Source organism: Pectinophora gossypiella, chromosome 9 (genome assembly GCF_024362695.1).
Source record: "Pectinophora gossypiella chromosome 9, ilPecGoss1.1, whole genome shotgun sequence".
NCBI classification, from domain to species: Eukaryota; Metazoa; Arthropoda; class Insecta; order Lepidoptera; family Gelechiidae; genus Pectinophora; species Pectinophora gossypiella.
Genome location: NC_065412.1, coordinates 349,532 through 372,936, shown reverse-complemented (window position 1 = coordinate 372,936; position 23,405 = coordinate 349,532). Strand labels below are relative to the sequence as shown.

General features: G+C 39.6%; 2 protein-coding genes across 2 annotated transcripts in view; one reads left to right on the top strand and one right to left on the bottom strand.

Moving 5' to 3' along the window:
- The window catches only part of LOC126369337 (mannosyl-oligosaccharide alpha-1,2-mannosidase IA), a 168,204-nt gene that overhangs the window by 32,837 nt on the left and 111,962 nt on the right, over positions 1-23,405 (top strand). The gene's annotated exons all lie outside the window — the stretch shown is intronic.
- On the bottom strand, positions 8,122-12,973 carry LOC126369341 (uncharacterized). The gene is made up of 3 exons (XM_050013692.1): positions 12,620-12,973; positions 11,175-12,192; positions 8,122-9,308 (listed from the first exon to the last, which is right to left on the bottom strand). The coding sequence occupies exons 1-2, from the start codon at positions 12,765-12,767 to the stop codon at positions 11,183-11,185; spliced, it is 1,158 nt and encodes a 385-aa protein (XP_049869649.1). The 5' UTR covers positions 12,768-12,973; the 3' UTR covers positions 8,122-9,308; positions 11,175-11,182.

Genomic DNA, 23,405 nt, shown 5'->3' with positions numbered 1-23,405 from the left:
CGCGCCGTTCAGGATCTGGCAGGAATCGGGTCACTTCTGAGCGAGATGATCGATTTATTGTAACAACTTCTTTAAGAAATCGACGCCTTAACGCTTTTCAACTGCAGCAGCGGCTTCGTGTTGTACGAAGGGTGGCTGTAAGTGACTCTACAATTAGAAGAAGGTTGAAGGATCGTGGACTGGTACCGCATAAGCCAGCAAATGGGCCGAAATTAACTGCAGACCATCGAAGAGCGCGCCTTAACTTTGCACGTGAGCACCTAAATTGGTCATACCTACAGAACCGCCACCATAGCTGACCTTTTCTTCAATGCAGCATTGTGCATAGCGTTCTCCGTCTCTTCTGTAGACCTTGTTCCTTCCGTCGTTACCATACAGCATAATTTTACACTCATCAGAAAAGAGAACTTTGCTCCACTGTAGGTATGACCAATTTAGGTGCTCACGTGCAAAGTTAAGGCGCGCTCTTCGATGGTCTGCAGTTAATTTCGGCCCATTTGCTGGCTTATGCGGTACCAGTCCACGATCCTTCAACCTTCTTCTAATTGTAGAGTCACTTACAGCCACCCTTCGTACAACACGAAGCCGCTGCTGCAGTTGAAAAGCGTTAAGGCGTCGATTTCTTAAAGAAGTTGTTACAATAAATCGATCATCTCGCTCAGAAGTGACCCGATTCCTGCCAGATCCTGAACGGCGCGTGAACAAACCAGTCTCCCGATAACGTTTATAGACTCTATGAACAGATGACAGGCTTAGATGCAGTCTTGCAGCCACAACACGCTGACTAAGGCCAGAATCCAGCAATGCCACAACTTGGGCGGCTTCTGTGGGCGAAGTATCCATACGTTTTAGAAAAAAAAACCTTTTTTCAGACGTCCCAAAGTCACAGTATTGAAATAAAAAACAAAAAGTTTAAGGATAGGCGCCAATTTTTAGTTTTTAAACGCTAAATGTACTCCAACCCTAAACACACATTTGTCTCAAAACAGTGATTCATTTCGTTTATAAGATAAACAAATGAAATTCTAATTTTGAATTTAGAATTTTCGCTTATTACTGTAATGGCCAAACTGCCAGCTATACATTATGTATTTTTTTTCATCGTATGAATTCTTTTTTGTGTTAAATTCGGACAGAAACAATGAAAACGGAAGTGTTTCGATTTTTTTGATGAGAAGTGTATTTGAACATGGAATATAGCATTCGTTTGAATTCGGAAATACGATAAGAGAGTAATAAGAAAATAGAAGCAATAGGGGTTTAAAAAGCCCACATCGAAGCAATTCAAAAGTAATATTCATTTATGCGCAAATTTCAAATTGCAATATTGCTTTTTTTGGTAAATTGCTTTGACGTGATCTTTTTATGCCCCTGTATAATTTTCCATTCGCAATTTCTTAATTTAAAGTACTTAACATACACCTCAAACGTCTGCTAAAGACGATTAATTTAACATGTTACGCAAGTAGTGAAGGTAAAGCAATCTATTTAGATGTAATAACATAATGAAAATTAATTTATGCTCATATAACATGCCATTATGATAGGAAACACTAATGTTAGATTAGAGCATGAAATGAGATAGCTAGAGCAATTTGATGTGTAACAGGCACACAACATCACGCCCATAATCCTTAATGGAATAGGCAGGGGTTTAGCTTTAGTAATATTGTATCTCTATACTCCTGGCAACGTTTATGCAATATTTCATCATGTTTGGTTAAGTGGTTATAGCGTGAGATCGTAGCTTACCAACAAACCAACTCACTTTCGCATTTATTATATTAGTTGAGATCTTCTTCTTCTATCGTGTGGGTTGTGACGTGGATTACCAAGCCCATCTATGCTGGTGATGGGGTTGGAAGGGTTGCTATTGAGCCGCCAAAGGCCCCTGACATGACTCATGTAACGACTACGTATTATCGAAGGAGGAGTAAGTAATAACCGGGACCAACGACTTAACGTGCCCTCCGAAGCATGGATCGTCTTACTTTCGGACTATCAGGTGATCAGCCTGTAATGTCCTAACCAAACTAGGGATCACAAAGCGATTTTTGTGATGTGTCCCCACCGGGATTCGAACCCAGGAGCCCCGGATCGTGAGCCCAACGCTCAATCACTGGACCACGGAGGCCGGATTAGTTGAGATATGTACTCAGTAATGATAACGCTAATCTGTATTGTAAAAAAATCCGTGTTCGATAAGATTTCAAATATTTTTATCAATATAATTTTAATATTGTAATAATTATGTTAAACCTATACGTATAATGTTTTAAGTTTACGCGGTTATATGAGACTCATATCCCCATTTAAACGCGGTAAGAACCCGTTATTAAGTGTTTTAATTATGAAACCTATAATGTGTTGAATCATATTGCGACATATAATATTTCGTTTGCTTCAAGTCTTATTATATCAGTTGTATAATATGGATAATCCAGATTACATTACTACTTCTATATCAGACCTACCTCATTGAAACTCAAACACAAAGCTGACACACTCAAAGCTGTCAAACGTCGTACTCATTGTTACTTAATTATTAGATAACATACATACATACATAAACTCACGCCTATTTCCCACCGGGGTAAGCAGAGACTATAGAATTCCATTTGCTTCGATCCTGACACACTTTTTCTTCTTTTCTTTTTTCTTTCTTCTCTTTTGTTTATTAAATAATATTCGATAATAAGTCGAAAAGTAAAATTACAATGATTTTTGGACATTTTAGACTGGCTTCTATTTCTCGATTAGCATTTCATAATTTATCTTTGACCGAGACAAATACGCTATTGTCTTATTGGTCCTATTGTCCAAATTCTTGTCATCTTTGTTGCCAAGGTAGAAAATAGTCAGCAAACCAGCAAGGTAAAGATAAGTAAGTAATCAGTTTAAAGCTTTGACACACCAGAAGCAGTAGCAGAGAGGGCGCAGCGCGGCTGCTCAGGACATTACAGTGTGATCACCTGATTATCCAAAAGAGCCTAGCTCTTAAAGAATGAGATGTTCAATGAGTTTTCTCTCTCTCTCTCTCTCTCTCTCTCTATTTAAGAGCTGCGCTCTTGTCGGTGGAGTAATCGCAATGAGTTTTACTGCTTCTCAATATTAACTTTGTATCCAAAGATTGGAGAGGTCGGTGACCCGGATCTCGTGAGAGTGAGGGTTCAGTGCGGTCAGCAACGGAAGGTGCTCATTACGAGATATCCTTCCAGGGGGAATTAACGGCTTACACTGACCACATCGATATCCACCTTACGTGCCTTTCAAAACGGTATAAAATTTAAATTAAAACCTGTGGGGCGATTCAGGTGAAGATTTTATAGTAGTTATTTCCCTCTCATTATTTAAGAGCTACGCGCGCGTCGATGGAGTAACCGCCATTCCTCTCTTCTCTCCACCAAATTCTTCACCTCCTGATACGACACGACCTGCACCTTCTCTTTTATTTGTTTCATAAATGTTATCCTAGCTCTACCCCTTCCTCTCCATCAAATCGAATTTACGACATTAGCGACAACACCGGCGGCACGAGACCCATACCGCGCGCTGCGCGAAGTATATCTTAGCTTCGACTACTAACCAATAGTTGCAGCTTTTTTTACCTTAATTATTGTAGATTTGCCACAGATGGCATTAACTACTCGGCCGCTGTAGTTAATACCATGGGGACCGCTGAGGGCTCTCACCCGGTACAAAATTTAAGACAACAGGCCTGAGGGTGCCCAATTGGGCGCGAACCTCGGCTCAGGGCGTCGTCTGAGAGGAAGAATATTTGAAAGAATTAATCGATCCTAGTGGGATCGATAGCGATAAGAGCTAAAATAAGGGAAAACGTCGATGACGCCGGCGGGGTCGGTTTCGTTGTTCTGAAGTGTTTGGTGCTGCGAGCTGATTGGCCGCCTCTATGGCTAGAGTAATCAGGTCGTTGGGATCGTATATTACGTCGAATGCTGTCTGTGGATAAAAGACGTACAGCTATTGGTCGGGGACCTTGTTATAGAACCCATGGTGCTGAACGCATTATGTTCTCTTTATTCCCAATAATTTAAACTGAGGCCTGCATCAAATGTTTATAGGTACAGCTGGGTAAAAGAGTCTTTAAACAAATGATGTAATCTGGTAGGATTGTTTAGAATACGCAAAGCATTTACTCTGAAATCACCAAGGGCCGGTAATAAAGCGGTGTAAGTCAAGAAAGTAGGCAATTTGGAGAATCAACATTTTTACGATGTACCAGGAGTATACGTATAAGACGACGTGGTTCGCGCACATTAAAGCAACGAAAACTTCCTGAGACATTTACTAATTACCTAAACCAGGTATTGGCATACATCCTCAATAAGACGTGCTTGAGTTGACTAAGGAAATAAGTAGCATAACATATTTTTTCATCATAAAAGTATAGAATAGAACAGAAAAAACTAAAACAAAAGCATGAATTTTGCGACGTAAAAATCCACATGATATCAACTCAGAGTCATGGTCTGAATCATCCCTCAAAGTTTTCGTTACGATGTAACTAACAGCCTGTATATCATTCTTGGACATTTTGGATTATCTGTCATTGACACAATGTTTGCTTACTTTACGTTGATCACATCACAGGACATTTCCATACAAACACCAAAGAAAACTTTCGTTTTGGCGTTTCGTAAAAAGTATCTCGTTTGACTAGGTTGTCAAGTAGCCTATTGTCTCTTGTTATTTTGACATTCCAGGTTCATTCATGCCGAGAACAATGCTATTCGTAAAAAAATACAATGGGAATAAAATACAATTACTACTGCTTAAAGTAGCCAAGATATTTAAGCGATAAGGCTAATGCAAATGCATCCAGTTTTATTATTGAAGTTATATTATATCAATTATAAATAGCCTATATACGTCCCACTGCTGGGCACAGGCCTCCTCTCAATCAACCGGAGAGGGTATGGAGCATACTCCACCACGCTGCTCCACTGCGGGTTGGTGGAGGTGTTTTTACGGCTAATAGCCGGGACCAACGGCTTAACGTGCCCTCCGAAGCACGGAATCAACTTACTTTTTCGGACAATCAGGTGATTCAAGCCTGAAAAGTCCTTACCCAACAAAGGACAGTCTCACAAAGTGATTTCGGCAATGTCCCCATCGGGAATCGAACCCGGACCTCCAGATCGTGAGCCGTGAGTATTAATCAATCAATCAAATCAATGATAATCTAATTAAGGTTTAATATAGAACGGAAATTGAATCATAAATACAATGATATCACGCGTATTTCCCATTTAGGTAGGTAGAGATAACAAAATGTCGCGTACTAGAAGTACAGTCGTGAGCAATATCATATACCCACTTTAGAACCCTGTCGCACTATCATATTTGACATTTAATGAGACTTAGGGTTTAATTTGTCAAAAAGTTAATGTGACACGGTATCATAGTGTATACATATTAGTAATCGTGAACGTACAACACACCTTCGCTTCTTCAACTCTTGGCAAACATTCATCATGAACCTGGCTTATCTGGAATTTATTGTATCTTCTTCTTGTAAGCGAGCGTATCCTCATGATCCTGTGTTGAAAACTTACGATTTTATCAATTCTGTTATAATATCATCAAGCAGGTATATAAGTAGACGGTACATTCAGGGTGTTACTGACATCGTAACGAATACTGAGGGGGATGATTCAGACCATGATTCTGAGTCGATATCAAGTGGAATTCCCTGTTGGAAAAGTCATGAAAATCTTAGTATTATTTAAAATTATTTTCAGTTCTATACTTTTGCGACGGAGCCGTGGTAGTCTAGTTTGTAGAACGCTTGCCTGTGGGGCCCTTGAGGTCGCAGGTTCGAATCCAGCACAGGCCTAATTTTTTTTAATTCATGTTTGGATCATAAGTTATTATCACGTGCTCAGCGGTGAAGGAAAACATCGTGTAACCTAATCTAACCTAACCTGTTTTGGGCTGGTTTTCCCTTCGCGGGTTAGAAGGTTAGACAGGCAGTCGCTTCTGTAAAAAACCGAACCTGTCAAATCTTCAGGTTAGGTAAGCGGACCCTGTGAAAAATGGGATAATGCCTGGGGAGATGATGACTTTTGCGACGGAAAATTCCACTTGACATCAACTCAGAATTATGGTCTGAATCATCCCTTAAAGTTTTCGTTACGATGTCACTAACACCCTGTATATCTGTCTCGGATATTCCAAAGATTCTTAAACAGATTTTCTCATGTAAATATTGGTTGCTATAGCTTAGGAAGTTCGCATCATCAATCTTGGCAAGCAAAGTCGAATGTACCTTCGTCGGGACGTTTACAAAACAGTTTGTATAACGGATGACGTCCACAGGGCACTTACATACTGAGCCATCGTGTCCCAGTGAGGTATGGACACAGGCGAGCAACCTTCACAAAGTCAGCGGTTTAGAATAGTCTAGAAAATAAAGCCTTAGAAGTAATATAAGATAAGATATTGATTGCATTCCTGATGTTTTAAGAGGTCTTAAAAGTTCTTGTTTGTATACAAACAAGTTATCCTAGTAGCTAATACAGTAGTAATTTATATTGGCGTGTGTTAGTTTATGTTTTTTTATACTGTATGTATTTTTTGTGTTATTTTCATAATACGTAAAATGAAGTCAAATACACTTTATTGCACAGAACTCAATTTTAACAATGAGACATAACACGTGAATACATTATAACTCGGGCTGACTTATTGCTCTAGATCAATTTTTTCCAGGCAATCACTACCAGGGGGCTGTTTAATAAATCTTACAATTGTAAATTACAATGACAATTTGATGTACATTGCAGAGGGTGTGATCACGAATATTTTGCCGTTTCATATTAGCTACGTAATGAACACCAAATTGTAGTTGTAATTTACAATTGTAAGTTTTATTAAACAGGCCCCAGGAAACAAACATTTACTAGAGTTGTATGCGGAATGGTGCAATAAGAAGTCAATAAAAGTAAACGAATGTTAATATAACTAAATATTAATAAAAACTATGATGTAATACTTAAATATGATGTAGGTAATATCTAATAATAATTCTTCTTTCTTTCTTTACAATACAATACAATACAAATATCTACACTTTATTGCACCAAAATAAAAAGAAAGTCTTCTTCAAAAAAAAAGGTATTCTTCTTTCTTTCTGTTTCTTTCAAAATTTTCTTGAATCTCTGAAAAGAGTGAGCAACTCTGACGGAAGCAGGTAAGGAATTCTACAATCGCACAGCTTGCACAGTAAAACACTGGCCGTGACCTACTCAAATGAGATACTTTTTATAACGTCAAACGCTTTTTAATTTTTAATACGGTGTTCACTACAAGGCGATAACGGCCTCTGTGGTCCAGTGGTTGAGCGTTGGGCTCACGATCCGGAGGTCCCGGGTTCGAATCCCGTTGGGGACATATCACAAAAATCACTTTGTGATCCCTAGTTTGGTTAGGACATTACAGGCTGATCACCTGATTGTCTGAAAGTAAGATGATCCGTACTTCGGAAGGCACGTTAAGCCGTTGGTCCCGGTTACCACTTACTGATGTAAGTGAGTAATCGTTACATGAGCCATGTCAGGGCCTTTGGCGGCTCAATAATAACCCTGACACCAGAGTTGCTGAGGTTGGTAATCCATCTCACAACCCACACGATAGAAGAAGAAGATAAGGCGATGATATTAATGATTAAACGAACTTACCTGTATGTGAAGTTCTATCATAATTATACGAGCTGCTTCGTCCGAAGAGATTAGCATAAGATACATGTAGTAGCACATACGGTGTCGCCTTATCGCACTGTTTAGTTGAGAAATATAAAACAAAAAATGTCAAAAAGTGGCGGGTAGATTGTTTCCCGCTCAGTTAGTAATCCACATTTCGTCATTTAGTTAAGAGAGATAATAGTAGGGTATTGGTGATATTTCACGCACTGGGGTAGAACATAGGGTGGGTGGGATGCTAATCTCTTCGGACGAAGCAGCTCGTATAATTATGATAGAACTTCACATACAGGTAAGTTCGTTTAATCATTAATTATACTCGTGCTTCGTCCTCGAGATTAGCATAAGATACATGTAGATCTTGAGAGATCACGTGAAATATCAAATAATAGAAATAAAATTCTATCAATTATAATTTTAATTTCTAACAACATAAAATGACTTCTTGTATAAAAGGAAAACAACAATATTTTTTAAATGAATAAATAAATTAAGCTAATTGTGCTTAGGTAAATTATAATTTATATTGTAAATTAATCATTCCTGATTTATAAGTTTAATATAATATTAGTGTAACGAATCGTTATTTATAATAGATCTAGCAAATAACTCATGATCGATTATGTCCCCAACAACTCTGTTGTAGAATCTACCAAACACATTAGAAGATCCGCTCCACCCAGCGGTCTTCCTTATAAGATCCAAATTAACTCCTAGCTGGTGCGCCCTAGAGGTCGCAGCGTGTCGCGTACTGTGTGCCGTGAACACAGACACGTTTATACCGCACTCGCTAAGAGTGCTTTTTACCCACCGACTAAGTGTTTGAGATGATACCGATTTATGTGGTTTTTTAATACCGATAAAGAGGTAATGATTATTGCCTCGCAAGGAGTCAGTCATGTCTAAGTATCTAAGCAATACATTAACAGGACAAACCTCTGGTCGGTCTCGAAAATAAGGGAGGACGAGTACAGGTTGTAAGGAGCCAATACGAGACGTCTTAATCAGGTCAGGGATTTTTATTATTACCTTATCAGGAAATCGTTCAATATTATTAATATTAATCTTGGACAAGGTCTGTAACCTATGAGCGGTTACAAGAGCTAAAAGAGTTGAAATTTTTTTTGAAAGTTTATCGAGATTTAAATTTTCATTAGGATACCAGGTAGCCAAAGTGTCCAGAACAGTTGATGTGTCCCAGGTCACGTTATATTTGGGTAAGGGTGTACGGAGTTTAAAAACACCTTTAAAAAACCGTTTCATACGGTCATCGTTACCAACGTGAACACCGAGTATCAACGACAAGGCTGATCTACAACTATTAAGGGTCCCGTATTGAGCACCTGCTTCAAAAAGTTTCGTTAGAAAATATATTACGTTAGGAATTGATGCTTCAAAGACATTAAAATTATGAGCATTACAAAATTGATACCACTTCCTCAAACACGTGTCGTATTGCCTGACCGAACTGTCAGAAAGTGAGGCTAACATAATCTGGATGGATGATGGCGGGACTCTACGCCTCAAGAACGATTGGCGGACAACAGCCCGGCAACCAGGGTAACTCGCTGGTGGACGGCTCGGTTGCTGCAATGAGACAGGATTAAATTTCGACTAGGTTCGAATATAATCGGCTTGGAAACAAGAAGTTTTCTGAATAATGGATACCACGGCTGTGTGGGCCATAAAGGGACAACGACTATGCCTGTGGCTTTATCTTTTATTATTTTCCTAATTGTTTTTAATACCATAGTAAATGGCGGGAAAGCATATAAATAGAAATCTGACCATGATAACGTAAAAGCATTTATGGCATATGCGTCAGGATCTCTGTGCCAAGACACGTATTTGGTACATTTCTTATTGATTCGACTAGCGAAAATGTCTATTTCGGGAATCCCAAACTTATTGATGATCTTTTGAAAAGCAAAATCATTTAGTTCCCACTCAATATCTGGGTGGTTCTTTCTAGATTCTGCATCTGCAATGACATTTTCAGTCGATTTTATGTACGATGCAAATACAATAATAGCCCTAGACTCGCACCATTGCCATAAATCCTTCGTTACTTGTGTGAGGTGTGGGAACTGAACGCCACCCATACGGTTTATGTACGATATGGCTGTGGTATTATCAATTCGAAGAAGAATTTGACAATTTTTCATAGATTTGGCAAAGACTTTTTTTTTTTTTTTTTTTTTTTTTTTTTTTTTTTTTTTTTTTTTTTTTTTTTTTGACGTTTAACCCAAAAAATGCTGCAAGAATTTCAAGATAATTAATATGCATCGTTCGCTCCTGCTCTGACCACGAGCCACTTGCAGTGTTATCCCCACATGCTGCTCCCCACCCCGTAGTCGAAGCGTCACTGAAAATTTCCATGCAATAGTCATCATATTTAATTTTATTTGCCGGCAGTAAAATAGCCTGTAACCACCAGTCAAATTCAGCAGAAAGATATGATGGTAAGTTCATGAATCTGTCATAATTCTCCGGGTCATCCTTTAGATTTAAATATTTGCATCTTTCAAAAGCCTTTGTGTACAGCCAGCCGTATTCTACGGCTGGGCAAGCAGAGTTAAGCATACCTACAAGACGAGCAAATTCTCTTATTCTGCAATGTTTCAAAGATTTGAAGCGATTTAATTCGTTCTCAATTTTTGTGATTTTGTCATCAGGTAGGCTAACTTGGAAATTTTCAGTGTCTATTACGTAACCTAAGAACTTGCAACGCCTACTAGGTGTGAGAGAGCTTTTTTCGGTATTGATAATAAAGCCTAAAGAAGTTAACAGTTGCTGTGTAGCGTAAATGTTGGCTACGCAAGCGTCATACGAAGAACCGAGTAAAAACATGTCATCTAAATAAACCGTAGATAGATATCCACAGGAGCGAAGCAATTTCACAACAGGTTTCATTACCTTAGTGAATACAAAGGGTGCAGTATTTAGACCAAACGGTAACACATTGAATTCATATAACTTGCCATCAAATATAAAACGAAGATACTTTTTTGAATTTTTGTGAATTGGAATTAAAAAGTATGCATCTTTCAAATCCAAAGTGCTCATGAAGTAATTTTCAGACACTAGTTTCAAAGCCGTACGAAGGTCTTCAAGCTTAAAATGTTCAGTATCTATGAAATCATTAAGGTTTTTCAAATTTAAGATAAATCTGTGTTTACCATTTGGCTTCGGTACTAAAAATATACTCGATATGAATTGACCCTCACATGGTCGACACTGAGATATTGCACCCATTGTCAAGAGGTCTGTAATACATTTACCTATTTGTATTTTTTCTGTACTAGAATAATTGTGATTCATGGGAGGATTACTTTGTACAACTGGCCTTGAAAACGGAATTTCATATCCAGCTATCCACGACAAAACTACAGTATCACTGGTTAAAAGTGACCACTGGGTAAAATACTGAGAAAGCCTGCCGGCGTATCTCACCGGGACATCTAGCGGCGGTTGTAATTGGTCTGCGATGCCTGCGCCGGCGCTCGCTGCGATGGTCGCGAGGAGTTCGCGTGCTGGTTCCTCTGAGCAGGCTCCTTCGCCCTCTGAGTCCCCTGTTGCCTGCGACCCGGGGGAGGAGCCTTCCAGTTTAAATTATTCCTGGTATGTTGTCTAGATGGTCCTGGATTTTGTTTGTTCTTGGCCGGTTGTGTAGATTTTATTGTAGATGTGGTGGGAACTGATTTTAAATCTGCCCCCGATTTAGATATTGATTTTGCAGTCTTAATTACCTCCACTACATCAGAGCCAAATAGAAACTTATCAATTTTTGACTTCACGAGGTGTTCCCTTATGTCCTTTTTTATGTTATTAAGGACAAAATTACGCCGCGTGACTGAATCAGCATGTTGACAATCACACAAAAGTCGACTTCCATCCATTAAGAGTTTGATAATCTGTGTGTCCTTATTCTCTCGAGATAACAATATTGTTAAAGCTTCACTAATACATGAAATTGCACAACCGACTTGTTTCTGTTTCGCTTGGATGCTTCGGTCTCTTTTATATATAACATCGGGTATAGCAGCCTTAACTTCAAGATTAAGTTCAGGAGCGCCAACACAATTACAATTACCAGGTGGTAAATATCTGTCATGTAACTCCTTCCGAATTTCTTTGGGCATTCCCTGAGTAAGCAGGTGCTTAAGCCGTAACGCCAAGTCCGCCTGAATGTCATTTCCATATTCCTTGACAACTGATAGGTCATCTCCTAGTATCGCTAAGATTTCATCGTTAAGCTCTGGACCCGGCAGCAGCTCATTAGGAAGATCGGCGGGCGCCGGTGCGGTGCCGGCACTCGTTGATGGTAATGGTTCGTCATCAGAAGCAGTTGTTAATAACGGCAATGTGTCTCCGACCTCATTATTGCTAGGTAAGTTCGATCGACTCGACTCCAGTACTTCTTCCTCACTAGATATAATATCATAATTGTTTCCTACAATCGGTGGACCGTCTGTAAAGACAGAAAGTAAACAAGTAGGTATATGGATTTTTTTTTTTTGTTGAAAAAATATATATCTTTTAATAGATATCTTAATTGTAAATGTAATCCTCTCAAATACAATTATTTGATGTTATAAAGTGAAGTGACAACCCGGTATAATTGCCCGCAACACTAAAGATCATTAAAACGATCGTAGCATAAAATAAACTGTTACATTCTGCACTCTTATTGTGAAGTGACAACCCGGTATGGATGCCCGCATCACGTTTACGAGTTCACGCTGATTAGAAAAGTGACAGCCCCTCAAACTGCCCGCAATTCCAACTTATACGTGATATAAACTGCGTTTACATTCTTAAGTGGTAACCCCTCGAATTACCCGCAATAAGAATACATAACGCCAATGCACATAATAGTACAAGCAGATGTAACTAACCTTCTTCGATTGACGGTGCATTCCTCGATGATGTAGAAGACGTATCACTATGATTCTTCCGGGCTTTTTTTAATTTCCTTTCGAGTTTCTTCATTTTTTTCTTAATATAATCGTAATCGTCGTCACGTTCACGCTTCCTTTTTCCCATATTAAAGAACTTTACACTATTTAATTATTGGCTTGAAAGAATTAAAGTAATACGTGCGAACCGGCGGAGCACTGTACTGTGAATGACGAAATGTGGATTACTAACTGAGCGGGAAACAATCTACCCGCCACTTTTTGACATTTTTTGTTTTATATTTCTCAACTAAACAGTGCGATAAGGCGACACCGTATGTGCTACTACATGTATCTTATGCTAATCTCGAGGACGAAGCACGAGTATAATGTATGTTAAAACGTATAGTGTTAACCGCAATCCGCTGGCTTCGTAGCGTCATGTAAAGTCACCGCTGTGGGGTCTCATCCATCACAGAGATACCGGTATTACCCTCGCGATCGCGTCTTTGATGTTCCTCTAATGCGCGATAATGCGGCCGGGTGGCGGCTCGTTGACATCACCATCTTCCGTCATTACTGACTCTTCAGCAGGGCTAACATGCGCAATGTAATAATCGATAGATACAAGCCTCCAACAGCCTCCGTGGTCTAGTGGTTAGAGCGTTTTTTTTTTGATTTTTTTTCTTGTACCCCTTCCGCACACGAAAGGCAGGGTCATTGGTATACAAACGTAGCTTACGTGCTCCTACTTAAATTCTAGGCCTGCCCTTTTTTGGGCCCTACACTCTCAAGTGGTTAGAGCGTTAGGCTCACGATCTGGATCGATCACGATCGGGTTCGATTCCCGATGGGGACATTGTCGAAATCACTTTATGAGACTGTCCTTTGTTTGGAAACTTTATGGCTTTACAGGATTGAATCACCTGATTGTCCGAAAAAGTAAGATGATTCCGTGCTTCAGAGGGCACGTTGAGCTGTTGGTCCCGGCTATTAGCCGTAAAACCCGCAGTGGAGCAGCGTGGTGAAGTATGCTCCATTCCCCCTCCGGTTGATTGAGGGGATTAACGGCCTCCGTGGTCCAGTGGTTGAGCGTTGGGCTCACGATCCGGAGGTCCTGGGTTCGATTCCCGGTGGGGACATATCACAAAAAATACTTTGTGGTCCCTAGTTTGGTTAGGACATTACAGGCTGATCACCTGATTGTCCGAAAGTAAGACGATCCGTGCTTCGGAAGGCACGTTAAGCCGTTGGTCCCGGTTACTACTTACTGATGTAAGTACCTACTCGTTATATGAGTCATGTCAGGGGCCTTCGGCGGCTCAATAGTAACCTTGACACCAGGGTTGATGAGGTTGGTAAATCACCTCACAACCCACACGATAGAAGAAGAATTGAGGGGAGGCCTATGCCCAGCAGCGGGACGTATATAGGCTGTTTATGTATGTTATGCACACTCGCAGTCGCAGTGTTCATATCGATACGTCACTCGGCCCAGCAACAGATTACAACCGTTTCAGATAACGGTACGCAATTTGACGATCAACATGTGTTCCGAAGTTGCGATGCCAATGTTCTAAGCTTCAACCGAAATTGCTTGTTCATTGGTAATACAGTGAAACGGTTAAGTGGGACCTGGATAAGTGAGAAACCTCCATAACTGGAACTCATGCTGAGGTCCCAACACTTTGGCACTGAATTACCTCTGTTAGTGGGACGAGGTAAGCCTCTATATCTGGGATTCGTTCTTTCGATTTATCGTCATAGTTACCTCTATAACTGAGACAGCGAGTAAATTTTATACGCATAAACCTCTGTAACTGAGATAACATTGTTTGTTTACTCATTCTTATTCTACCCACAAATTCCACAAGTAATTCCAACTACGTAAGTACAAATTTTGAGCTTCAATTACCTTCATTTTTAGTTTCGCTTTACTATCATACAGATGTTTATTTGAAAAATACATAACACGTTATTTTATTGAATGATCGCACCTGTATAACTGAAATAACCTGTATTCTCACCTCTATTAATGGAACCCTCTGTAAATGAGACAGGTATTTATTTATACCTGTATATCTGAGACACTGGGTAAGTGGAATACCTCTATAAGTGAAACGACATTGCAGGTCCCTTGATGTTCCACTTAACCAGGTTTCACTGTAATTTGGTGCTAAATGGGGGGGGAAGGGGAGCTGTATAGGGTTTAGTCTTGTACATGTCCGATTATAAAATAAACACAGGCCCACAGTTCAATTATAGAGGATAGATCACTAGGTATCGTAGTTCTGTGTTCAAATGACATCGCTCTTCAATAAATCAATTTCAACAAAACAAAAAATCAATTGCACATAATATACAGGACGGCAACAAACGGATAAAAGAATTCAATAGTTATATTATCCTAAGGTATTGAAGCGCGGGAGGGTGCAATACAATAAAATTATAATAATAAGATTTCATAAAATTATTATAATACAATAAGAAATACAAAAAATAGAACAAATAAACCCACAAATATTTCTACGTATATATAGTAAGAAGGTCTTTGACGAAACTTTTGTGGATTTATGGTTTATTCTTGTTTTTAGTTCCTTTTTGACGAAGCCTGTGGTGGATTTAATGCTGTTTTTTTTTTGTTTTTTTATTAAATTTCTTTCTTAATTAATATATATATATATATATATATATTATAAGAAGGTTCATTAATTATATCTTATGTATATAATGAACCTTGCCCTCGTCTTCTTCTATCGTGTGGGTTGTGAGGTGGATTACCAACCTCATCAACCCTGGTGTCATGGTTATTATTGATCCGCCAAAGGCCCCTGACATGACTCATTACGACTACATACTTACATCGACAAGTAACCGGGACCAACGGCTTGACGTGCCTTCCGAACCACGGAACTTCTTGTTGTGAAGGTAATAAGGTCAATGCCCGACCACGTCATTCTTCAATTTACAGTAATTACCCATTTTTAGCTTCTACAGTATTCTTAAAACAGTTGCTTAGATTTCAATAGCGATAATATTGAACAACCGAGTTAATATTTATGTATGAGATGCCATAAGCGGTTTGTTAAATAACAATAAACACAAGGCATTACGGTCGCGTAGCGTTCAACGCCTACACGCCGCCGCACATAGTACCAGGAGTGCATACAATCTGTGGATATTAAGTGAAAATCCAGTAACAAGAAGCAACAAAAGCTCCGAGGAACTAGGTAATACATTCCTTCGATAAAGTCGGTGTGTTCTTCTTCTATAGTGTGTGTTGTGCGGTGGATGATCAAAACCTCATCAACCCTGGTGTCAAGGTTATTATTGAGCCGCCAAAAGCCGCTGACTCATGAAATTACTACGTACTTATAAATTTTCATTTTATTTACTAAGTATTGAACATACACGTACTACGTACTTACATCAGTAAGTTAAGTAGTAACCGGGATCAACGGATTAACGTGCCTTCCGAAGCACGGATCATCTTACTTTCGGACAATGATCAGCCTGCAGTGTCCTAACCAAACCAAGGCTCACAAAGTGATTTTTGTGATTTGTCTCCACTGAGATTTGAACCCGGAACCTCCGGATTGTAAGTCCAACACTTAATCACTGGACCACGGAGACCAGTGTGTTAAAAACAATAAATTACTTTTTATTGAATTTCCTGGCCAAGTTTTTGAATTTGGCTCAGATAAACGGATCGATATCTTTGAACATAATAATAATGGTGACTCAAACTCAACTTATTCTAAAAGTAGGGCAAACTCCAGTCTTTGATGTACCAGGACCCCATAGCACGGCGGAGATGACGCATTCCGCGGACGTGGAGCGCAATAAAAGAGTTCCGGAGCATCATCTTGCTAATTGCCCCACGAGTTAGCGGCGCCTTTCATACGATTAGCTGTTGCTGGTTTAATAACGCATGACCTGCATTAAGTGGTACAATGTGCATTGCGAAACTTTGAATGAAGGAACTTGTGGAAATCACATAGCATAACCTTTTTTCTTATTAAAAGATTTGAGTGCGTTTCACCACGATACAGCTTGGTTTTAAGCAGCAATATTGTCTAAAGTGAAGCGAGCAAACTCAAATTGTGCCTATTCACTGTTACCTTGAAAATCCCCAAATTATATGTATCAAGGAACAATGACGCAGGAAGAGAATTCCATTTTTTAGCAGTTGCCATAATGAAGGAAGAACCTAATCTTGCGGTTGGGAGGGGACGCGTACGACTATCTCCCAGTTGAGGTAGCCAGAGGTACATCCATCGCAAGATGAACTAAGTAACCACACCTCACCGAGCTTTTTGTAATAAGCGCGTTCAGTGCTCGTTTTTCGGGCATTATCTCCCTAGCGTTATCCCGTTTTTGTCATGGTCCGCTTACCTAACCTGAAGATTTGACAGGTCTGGTTTTTTACGGAAGTGAGTGCCTGTCTGACCTTGCAACCCGCACAGGAAAAACCAGCCCAACAGGTTAGGTGACATACCTTTGAAACGAATTTCTCGGGAATGTGGGTTTCCTCGTTTTCCTTCACTGCTGAGCATTTGATAAACATGAATTCGAAAACAAGTTGGTTTAGGCCCGTGCTGGGATTGGAACCTGCAGCTTTACACTGAGAGTCAAGAGTTCTTCCAAATCGTTTTTGCGTATTATCGTGTAACGTTTCTGTTCAGGCAAAATTAGGGCAGTTTAATGAGCTGATGACTTGCGTTTTCCAAAGAAGTCTTTCAGAGCCGTTTTGTGTTTCGTTAATTTTTTAACTATTCTTCTGGTTAATTTCATGATAGTATTTCCTCTTTTCGTGTCATGTTATCGCCTATTACGCAACCATATCCTTCCAAATAACGACCAATGAAATTATATACTCGTTTAGATAACTGGTCTAAATCTACTTTACTTAATAATGGTGCTAATTCCTGTAAATACCATCTAATTTTATTTTAAGTTATATCTGTCCTTTTCTTATTCGCCGAAAAGGAAAGGGACGGGTAATCGACAAGCATAAAATTTATGGAACACACGTCAATTTTAAGCACAAATCTAAACCAACCGTCTAAAAATTTTACGTCAGTCAATAACCCGACACATTAATTTACTCATTCTTCCTAAAATTAAGAGCTGTGAATCATCCGTCCCTTTCCTTTTCGACGGATACGAAAATGACGGATATAACCTAAAATAAAATTAGGCGGTGTCTGCAGGAATCGGGGCCATTACCTACTAAATTGGTGCTCAGAAAAGGGCTTAGTCTTTTAAGGTGTGGAATGAATGATTTCGAAATAGAAGTAAGTTTTTAACAAGTTTCATAATTCCGTTCCTTATTCGAAATTCTAATAGCGTTGCAAAATGAAGCAATGATTTTAGAGATTTTAGTCCTTACTTAAAAATGAATTCATGTGATATATTTTATGGTACATTTATACCACACATATTTTTGTAATAACCGTGTTTTATAGGAGCTATGTTGGTACAAGTTATCTTTTGTTACCGGGTGAGAGCTTTAAGTATTCGTACGGTCAAGTAGTTTATGCCATCTGCGGCAAATCTAGAATAAGACACGATGAATAATGTCTTCTGTGGATTCTGGCTACGAATTACTGGAATTCCAGACGTATGTTGTGTACGATAGGATTTGTAATATGCAAGCTTAATTAGAATGACAGCTGTCAGAACAGAGCATTTTCCTGTAAAATTCCGTTCTAATGCCATTCTAATTAAGCATAAATAAATTAGGCATATAGCATGACAAAAGTAAATGTGTGTAGGCTCCACGAGCACCGATAACAGCAACCTTTCGACCTTCCTCTATTTTTTTTATCTACACTATTTATAAATAGAACCAACTTGTATAACTAAGCCTAGGTTCGGCTGCGTAGTGTGCGTACGTACTGGCCATAATTGTTTCGTTACACGGCTTATGTGCGCTCAATAACATTGGACTGTTGTGCCAGCACTTGATATAATAGCCGTTTAGATTCGCACCAGAGCCCGATGAAAACATGTTGCGTGATCTCAAATAGGCTTGCCGCGAAGTAAGCTACTAGGATACAGGGTGTTAGTGACTTCGTTACGAATACTGAGGGGGGAATTTTCCGTCGCAAAATTCATGAAAATTTTGGTGTTTTTTTTTTCAGTTCCATACTTTTGCGACGGAAAATTCCACTTGATATCAATTCAGAATCATGCTCGTTACGATGTCACTAGCACCCTGTATATGTCGCAGAAAGATGATTATAGCCGCAATATGATGGTATTATAGTATAGTAGTCAACCATCGTCTGTCATCATTCTTCACCCATGTGCAGACCATGGATATCATGTAGCACCAAAGTGATCGCCAAGCCAAGCGAGTCCAAACTCGATAAAGTTGCATGGTTTTATAACAGATTTCCTTAACCTCCTTCCGGTCCCATCTTCAGATTCTGGGCATAATTTACCTTACGAGGATGCAATCTGAATAAAACGAATAGGTTAAACAACCACAGCGATGTAGCTTTATAACCATTTCACTAAACTAAATCTAGTGATATGGTCATATCACTAAACTGGCACCTGCCAGCTGTGTTATGGTTATAACTCTTATCAATCGGCTATACTCATCCTACTGCGATATATAGACGTACATATATAAACTCACGCTTATTTCCCTTCGGGGTAAGCAGAGACTATGGAACCCCATTAGCTTCGATCCTGATATACATCTCTTTTTCCACATTCATCAATCGTTTTAATACATGCGCGCTGATTCCGTGTGCGTATACTATACTTTCAGTTTATGCCCTACTATCCTAATAGTCCCAACTCCAACTGGTTCCTAGGTCAGTTCAGGCCTTAACGGGACTTCCCTTTTAACGACTGGTATCTGTTTTATGAACAGTTTTAATTTCCTAGCCATTAAGAATCAGACACGGAATGGATGAAGTAGCTATAAAAAGCCAATAAATGCGCCGGTGGTCGCAATGTTATTTAATTTGCATTTTGTTTTGTTGCAGGTAAGACGGCCTAATCCGGGACTGGTCTACAGCCTACAGCGTAATTGCTTTTGAATTTGTTTTACGTCTGTTTTATTTTTCATCGCTGTGTCGGAGTCTATCCGACATCGCATGCTCTTTTACGAGCAACATAAAAAACAACTCCCAGTATTACCGTGCAGATACAAAGGGAAATCGCCGGCTGGCTTTTCCTGAAATATGAAACGCAGCGCTACCTAATTCCTTCGGCCATTTTGCGAATGGAAAAATTCACTCAAGCAGCAGCCGCGAGCGATTACTCCTCTTTACGTAGTGACACGCGGGGGAGGGTGGAGAGGGGGTTTCACATAAATAATCGAGAGCTTAGAATCCACTGGGCACCCTCAGGCCTCTTTGCCTTCAGTCAAAAAAAGGAATTCAACTGCCACAGAGCATCAGGGAAACGCCGGAGCAAATTGATCGCGAAATGTAGGCTCTAATGGCACGGACGATGGTACCGGACAGTTTGAATGCCACACGCCATTTTTACGCTACGCCGACATAAATCACGCAAAGTAATGGCCGATGGAATCCAATTCTGAAGTGCCGTTCGGAATATTTTCTTAATGATATTTTCGACCTCTAAGGAGTCAGATAACGTCGTCTTTTACCTAATGAAAACCATGTAAGCGCCTTTTTGAAAAACCACATTCTGTTGTGATTTTTCTCAACTAAATTTCGATTCTTTACAATTAATTTCAATCCGGGTAAAAATTGAGACCACAAATCTGACCTGGATTGAGACTAGCTTGTCTTTTGCGGGGCTTTGAATAGCTAGATTTAATTTTATGGCAAATCATAACAAATAAGCATCATCAGCTCTCTAGCATTGTCCCGTTTTTCACAGGGTCCGCTTACATAACCTGAAGATTTGACAGGACCGGCTTTTTACAGCAGCGACTGCCTGTCTGACCTTCCAACCCGCGAAGGGAAAACCAGCCCAACACAGGTCACATACCCCCAAAAATAAATTTCTCGGGAATGTAAGTTTCCTCACGTTGTTGTCGTTCACCGCTGAGCATAACAAATAAGTATTTGGATTTAAAATTCTTCTATGTAGGTACTAGTGTGTTACTTTGGCGAAATCTTTGACTAACGTCTAAAAATACCATTCCTTTTTGGGACTGGTTTCGCTCAAAAATCTTTGCTCAATGAATGCAAGCCCTGGAGGTGTCGATGCGTTCAGTTTGGATTGGCTCTGGAGGGTGGGGCTCATAAATTCGGTTGCAACCCGCGGCATAAATCGGCGATTGTCCTGTCAACGAGTGGGCGCCTCCGATACACAGTGCGACACAAATCATGGATACTGTCGCTCTTCACGGCTTCTGTGGGATACAAAACCGGGCAAGTGCGAGTCGGTCTCGTGCACCAAGTGGTTCGAAACACTGTCTACCAACCTACAGAAAATATTTGTTATACTTATGCAATTAAGTAACGAGTTTACATTATTATTTTTAAGAAAAGAAAACACTTTTCCCCCCCCTCTTAATTTGATCTTACACATTTAGCTGCTTGTCGTAAAATCCGACAGAGGGTATTACATTGATTTAGCACTACCGTAGATGCAGCGATTGATACAAAAATGTGGCGATAACTTGGCGCTTGTTTAGCTATACATTCGTACACTGCGCTATATACATTCAATAAAAACGTGTCAAATTAAGAAAGTGCGCATCGTCTTATTACGTATATTAGCGCGTGGTGATTCATAACGCGGTCGGGTTATACTGCGACTCGGATTGACCGGGAATACTTGTTTTAGTGTATTTTAAACTAAAATAATAAGTTATATATTGTCTGATCAGATGATATAGCCTATTGAAAGATGATCCTTGCTTCGGAAGGCACGTTAAGCCGTTGGTCCCGGTTACTACTTACTGATGTAAGTTAGTAGCCGTTACATGAGTCATGTCAGGGGCCTTTGGCGGCTCAATAGTAACCCTGGCACCAGGGTTGATGGGGTTGGTAATCCACCTCACAACCCACACGATAGAAGGTGTTGGTTTAGTAAAAGGGTTCCGTGATGCCGTTTTTCTTAGTACGGAACCCTAAACTCCGCGAATCCCTGTGGTCTGCTCCTTGTTTGTTTTTTACCCGACTACGGTGCAGAAAAAAAGAGGTTATGTTCAAACAGTTTGCTAAACGCTGCTTCTATCTGTACCTTGTACCTACGTATATCACACTATATACATATTAGCAATGACCTCCGTGGTTCAGTGGGTGAGCATATTAGGCCTACGATCCGGAGGTCCCGTGTTATAATCGCGGTGGAGAAAAGTTTGGTTAAGACATTGCAGGCTGTATGTCCAAAGGAGTAGGCAGAGATTTATAGTGTATTGGTAGGCCAAGTTTTCGCCAGTTATGTTTAAAATTTTAAGAGGATATTTTTGTTTATTGTTATTGTTTTGTGAAAATTTTAAATTTTGTTGTCTTGTTTTTGTGTGTGCGAATTTATATTCGTCATCTTTGTTAAATTTTTGGTGTCCGTTTCGTGGTTTGAAAACAATTACAATCAGAATGTGAATTTTCAAAATGGCGCTTGTGACGTCTGATATGTCTGTTTCCTTACTAAGTTATTTTCCCTATTCCTTCTCCAGTCACTACCCACCTCAAACAGTTACAGGACTCAAATTTATTTCATGAAATATTTTTTTTAAACAAAAAATAATGAATTTTCCAACGAAGACTTATCGCCTCACGATTCACGAATGATTGTTCCGTGGCTTGAATTCTGAGCTGAAACGGTACATCCTCCGAGTCTGTTTGCCTCTCGGAATGGCAAACAGGAATATGCAAGCAAACACGGCGCCCTCCGGAAGCAAATAACACCGGCTCAGCATTTAATATGATCGACTTACGACCTGCCGTGACATTTGCCGAGGAGATGTCGTCATTGCGCAATTGAAATAGCATAAAGTTAATGTCGCAAATGTCTTGTCCAAAATTATGTTATATAATTGGGCGATGATGCGCTCAAAGCATAGTGAGCCCAGTTGGTAGAACGCTTGCCTCTCACTTTGAGGTGGTAGGTTCGAATCCCAGCATAGACCTAAACCAATGTATGTCGAAATTGTTTTCGAATTCATGTTTGGATCATAAATGATTATCACGTGCCCAGCGGTGAAAGAAACCATCGTGAGGAAACTTTATTTTATTAATTTATTACTTTTTAAGACTTCCAACCACGTGGTTGACTATGCCCAGAAAGACATGAAGACGCTAAGTCGCAAAGAAGACGATGTTTGCCAGCCGACCCCTTGGGGAAGTGACAAGGACAAAGAAATATAATATAATTTAGAGTAGTAATCTAATTTAATAGTTATTATTGTATGTCAAAATATGACAAAGTGATGAGTGATAAATTCGGAATGTGTACGATATTTAGTACTACAATAAAATACATTTCATTTCTTAGGACAAAAGTTTTAAGGACGAATATTTTATTAAAAAAGGTACGCTGATAACATAACACAACATATGCTATAGGTATTCCCAGTTAGGGTAGAGAGAGATACATTCTTCGCATGATGACTGTGATATCTTTTTTTATACTGTGCAATTGCAATAAAACTCTTTTGATTTTTGATGAACTGAGTACCTATCTACCCACAATCCCACACCTCACCGAACACGCTCAAATCAACCACACCCGCACACCCCAAGAACGCTAATTGAACAATAATATGCTAAATTGAAATGCTTAGATTCTCTATGTACCATGACAAAACAACGAGTTTGTTTTTTATAGAAAAACACAACGTTTA

What these genes read in the sequence shown, in the direction of transcription:
- LOC126369341 (XM_050013692.1), bottom strand. Translation starts at nt 12,767, where the DNA reads ATGGGAAAAAGGAAGCGTGAACGTGACGACGATTACGATTATATTAAG. An exon ending in TGCACCGTCAATCGAAGAAG is followed by an intron (nt 12,193 to 12,619) that starts GTTAGTTACATC and finishes CTGTCTTTACAG; the next exon opens with ACGGTCCACCGATTGTAGGA.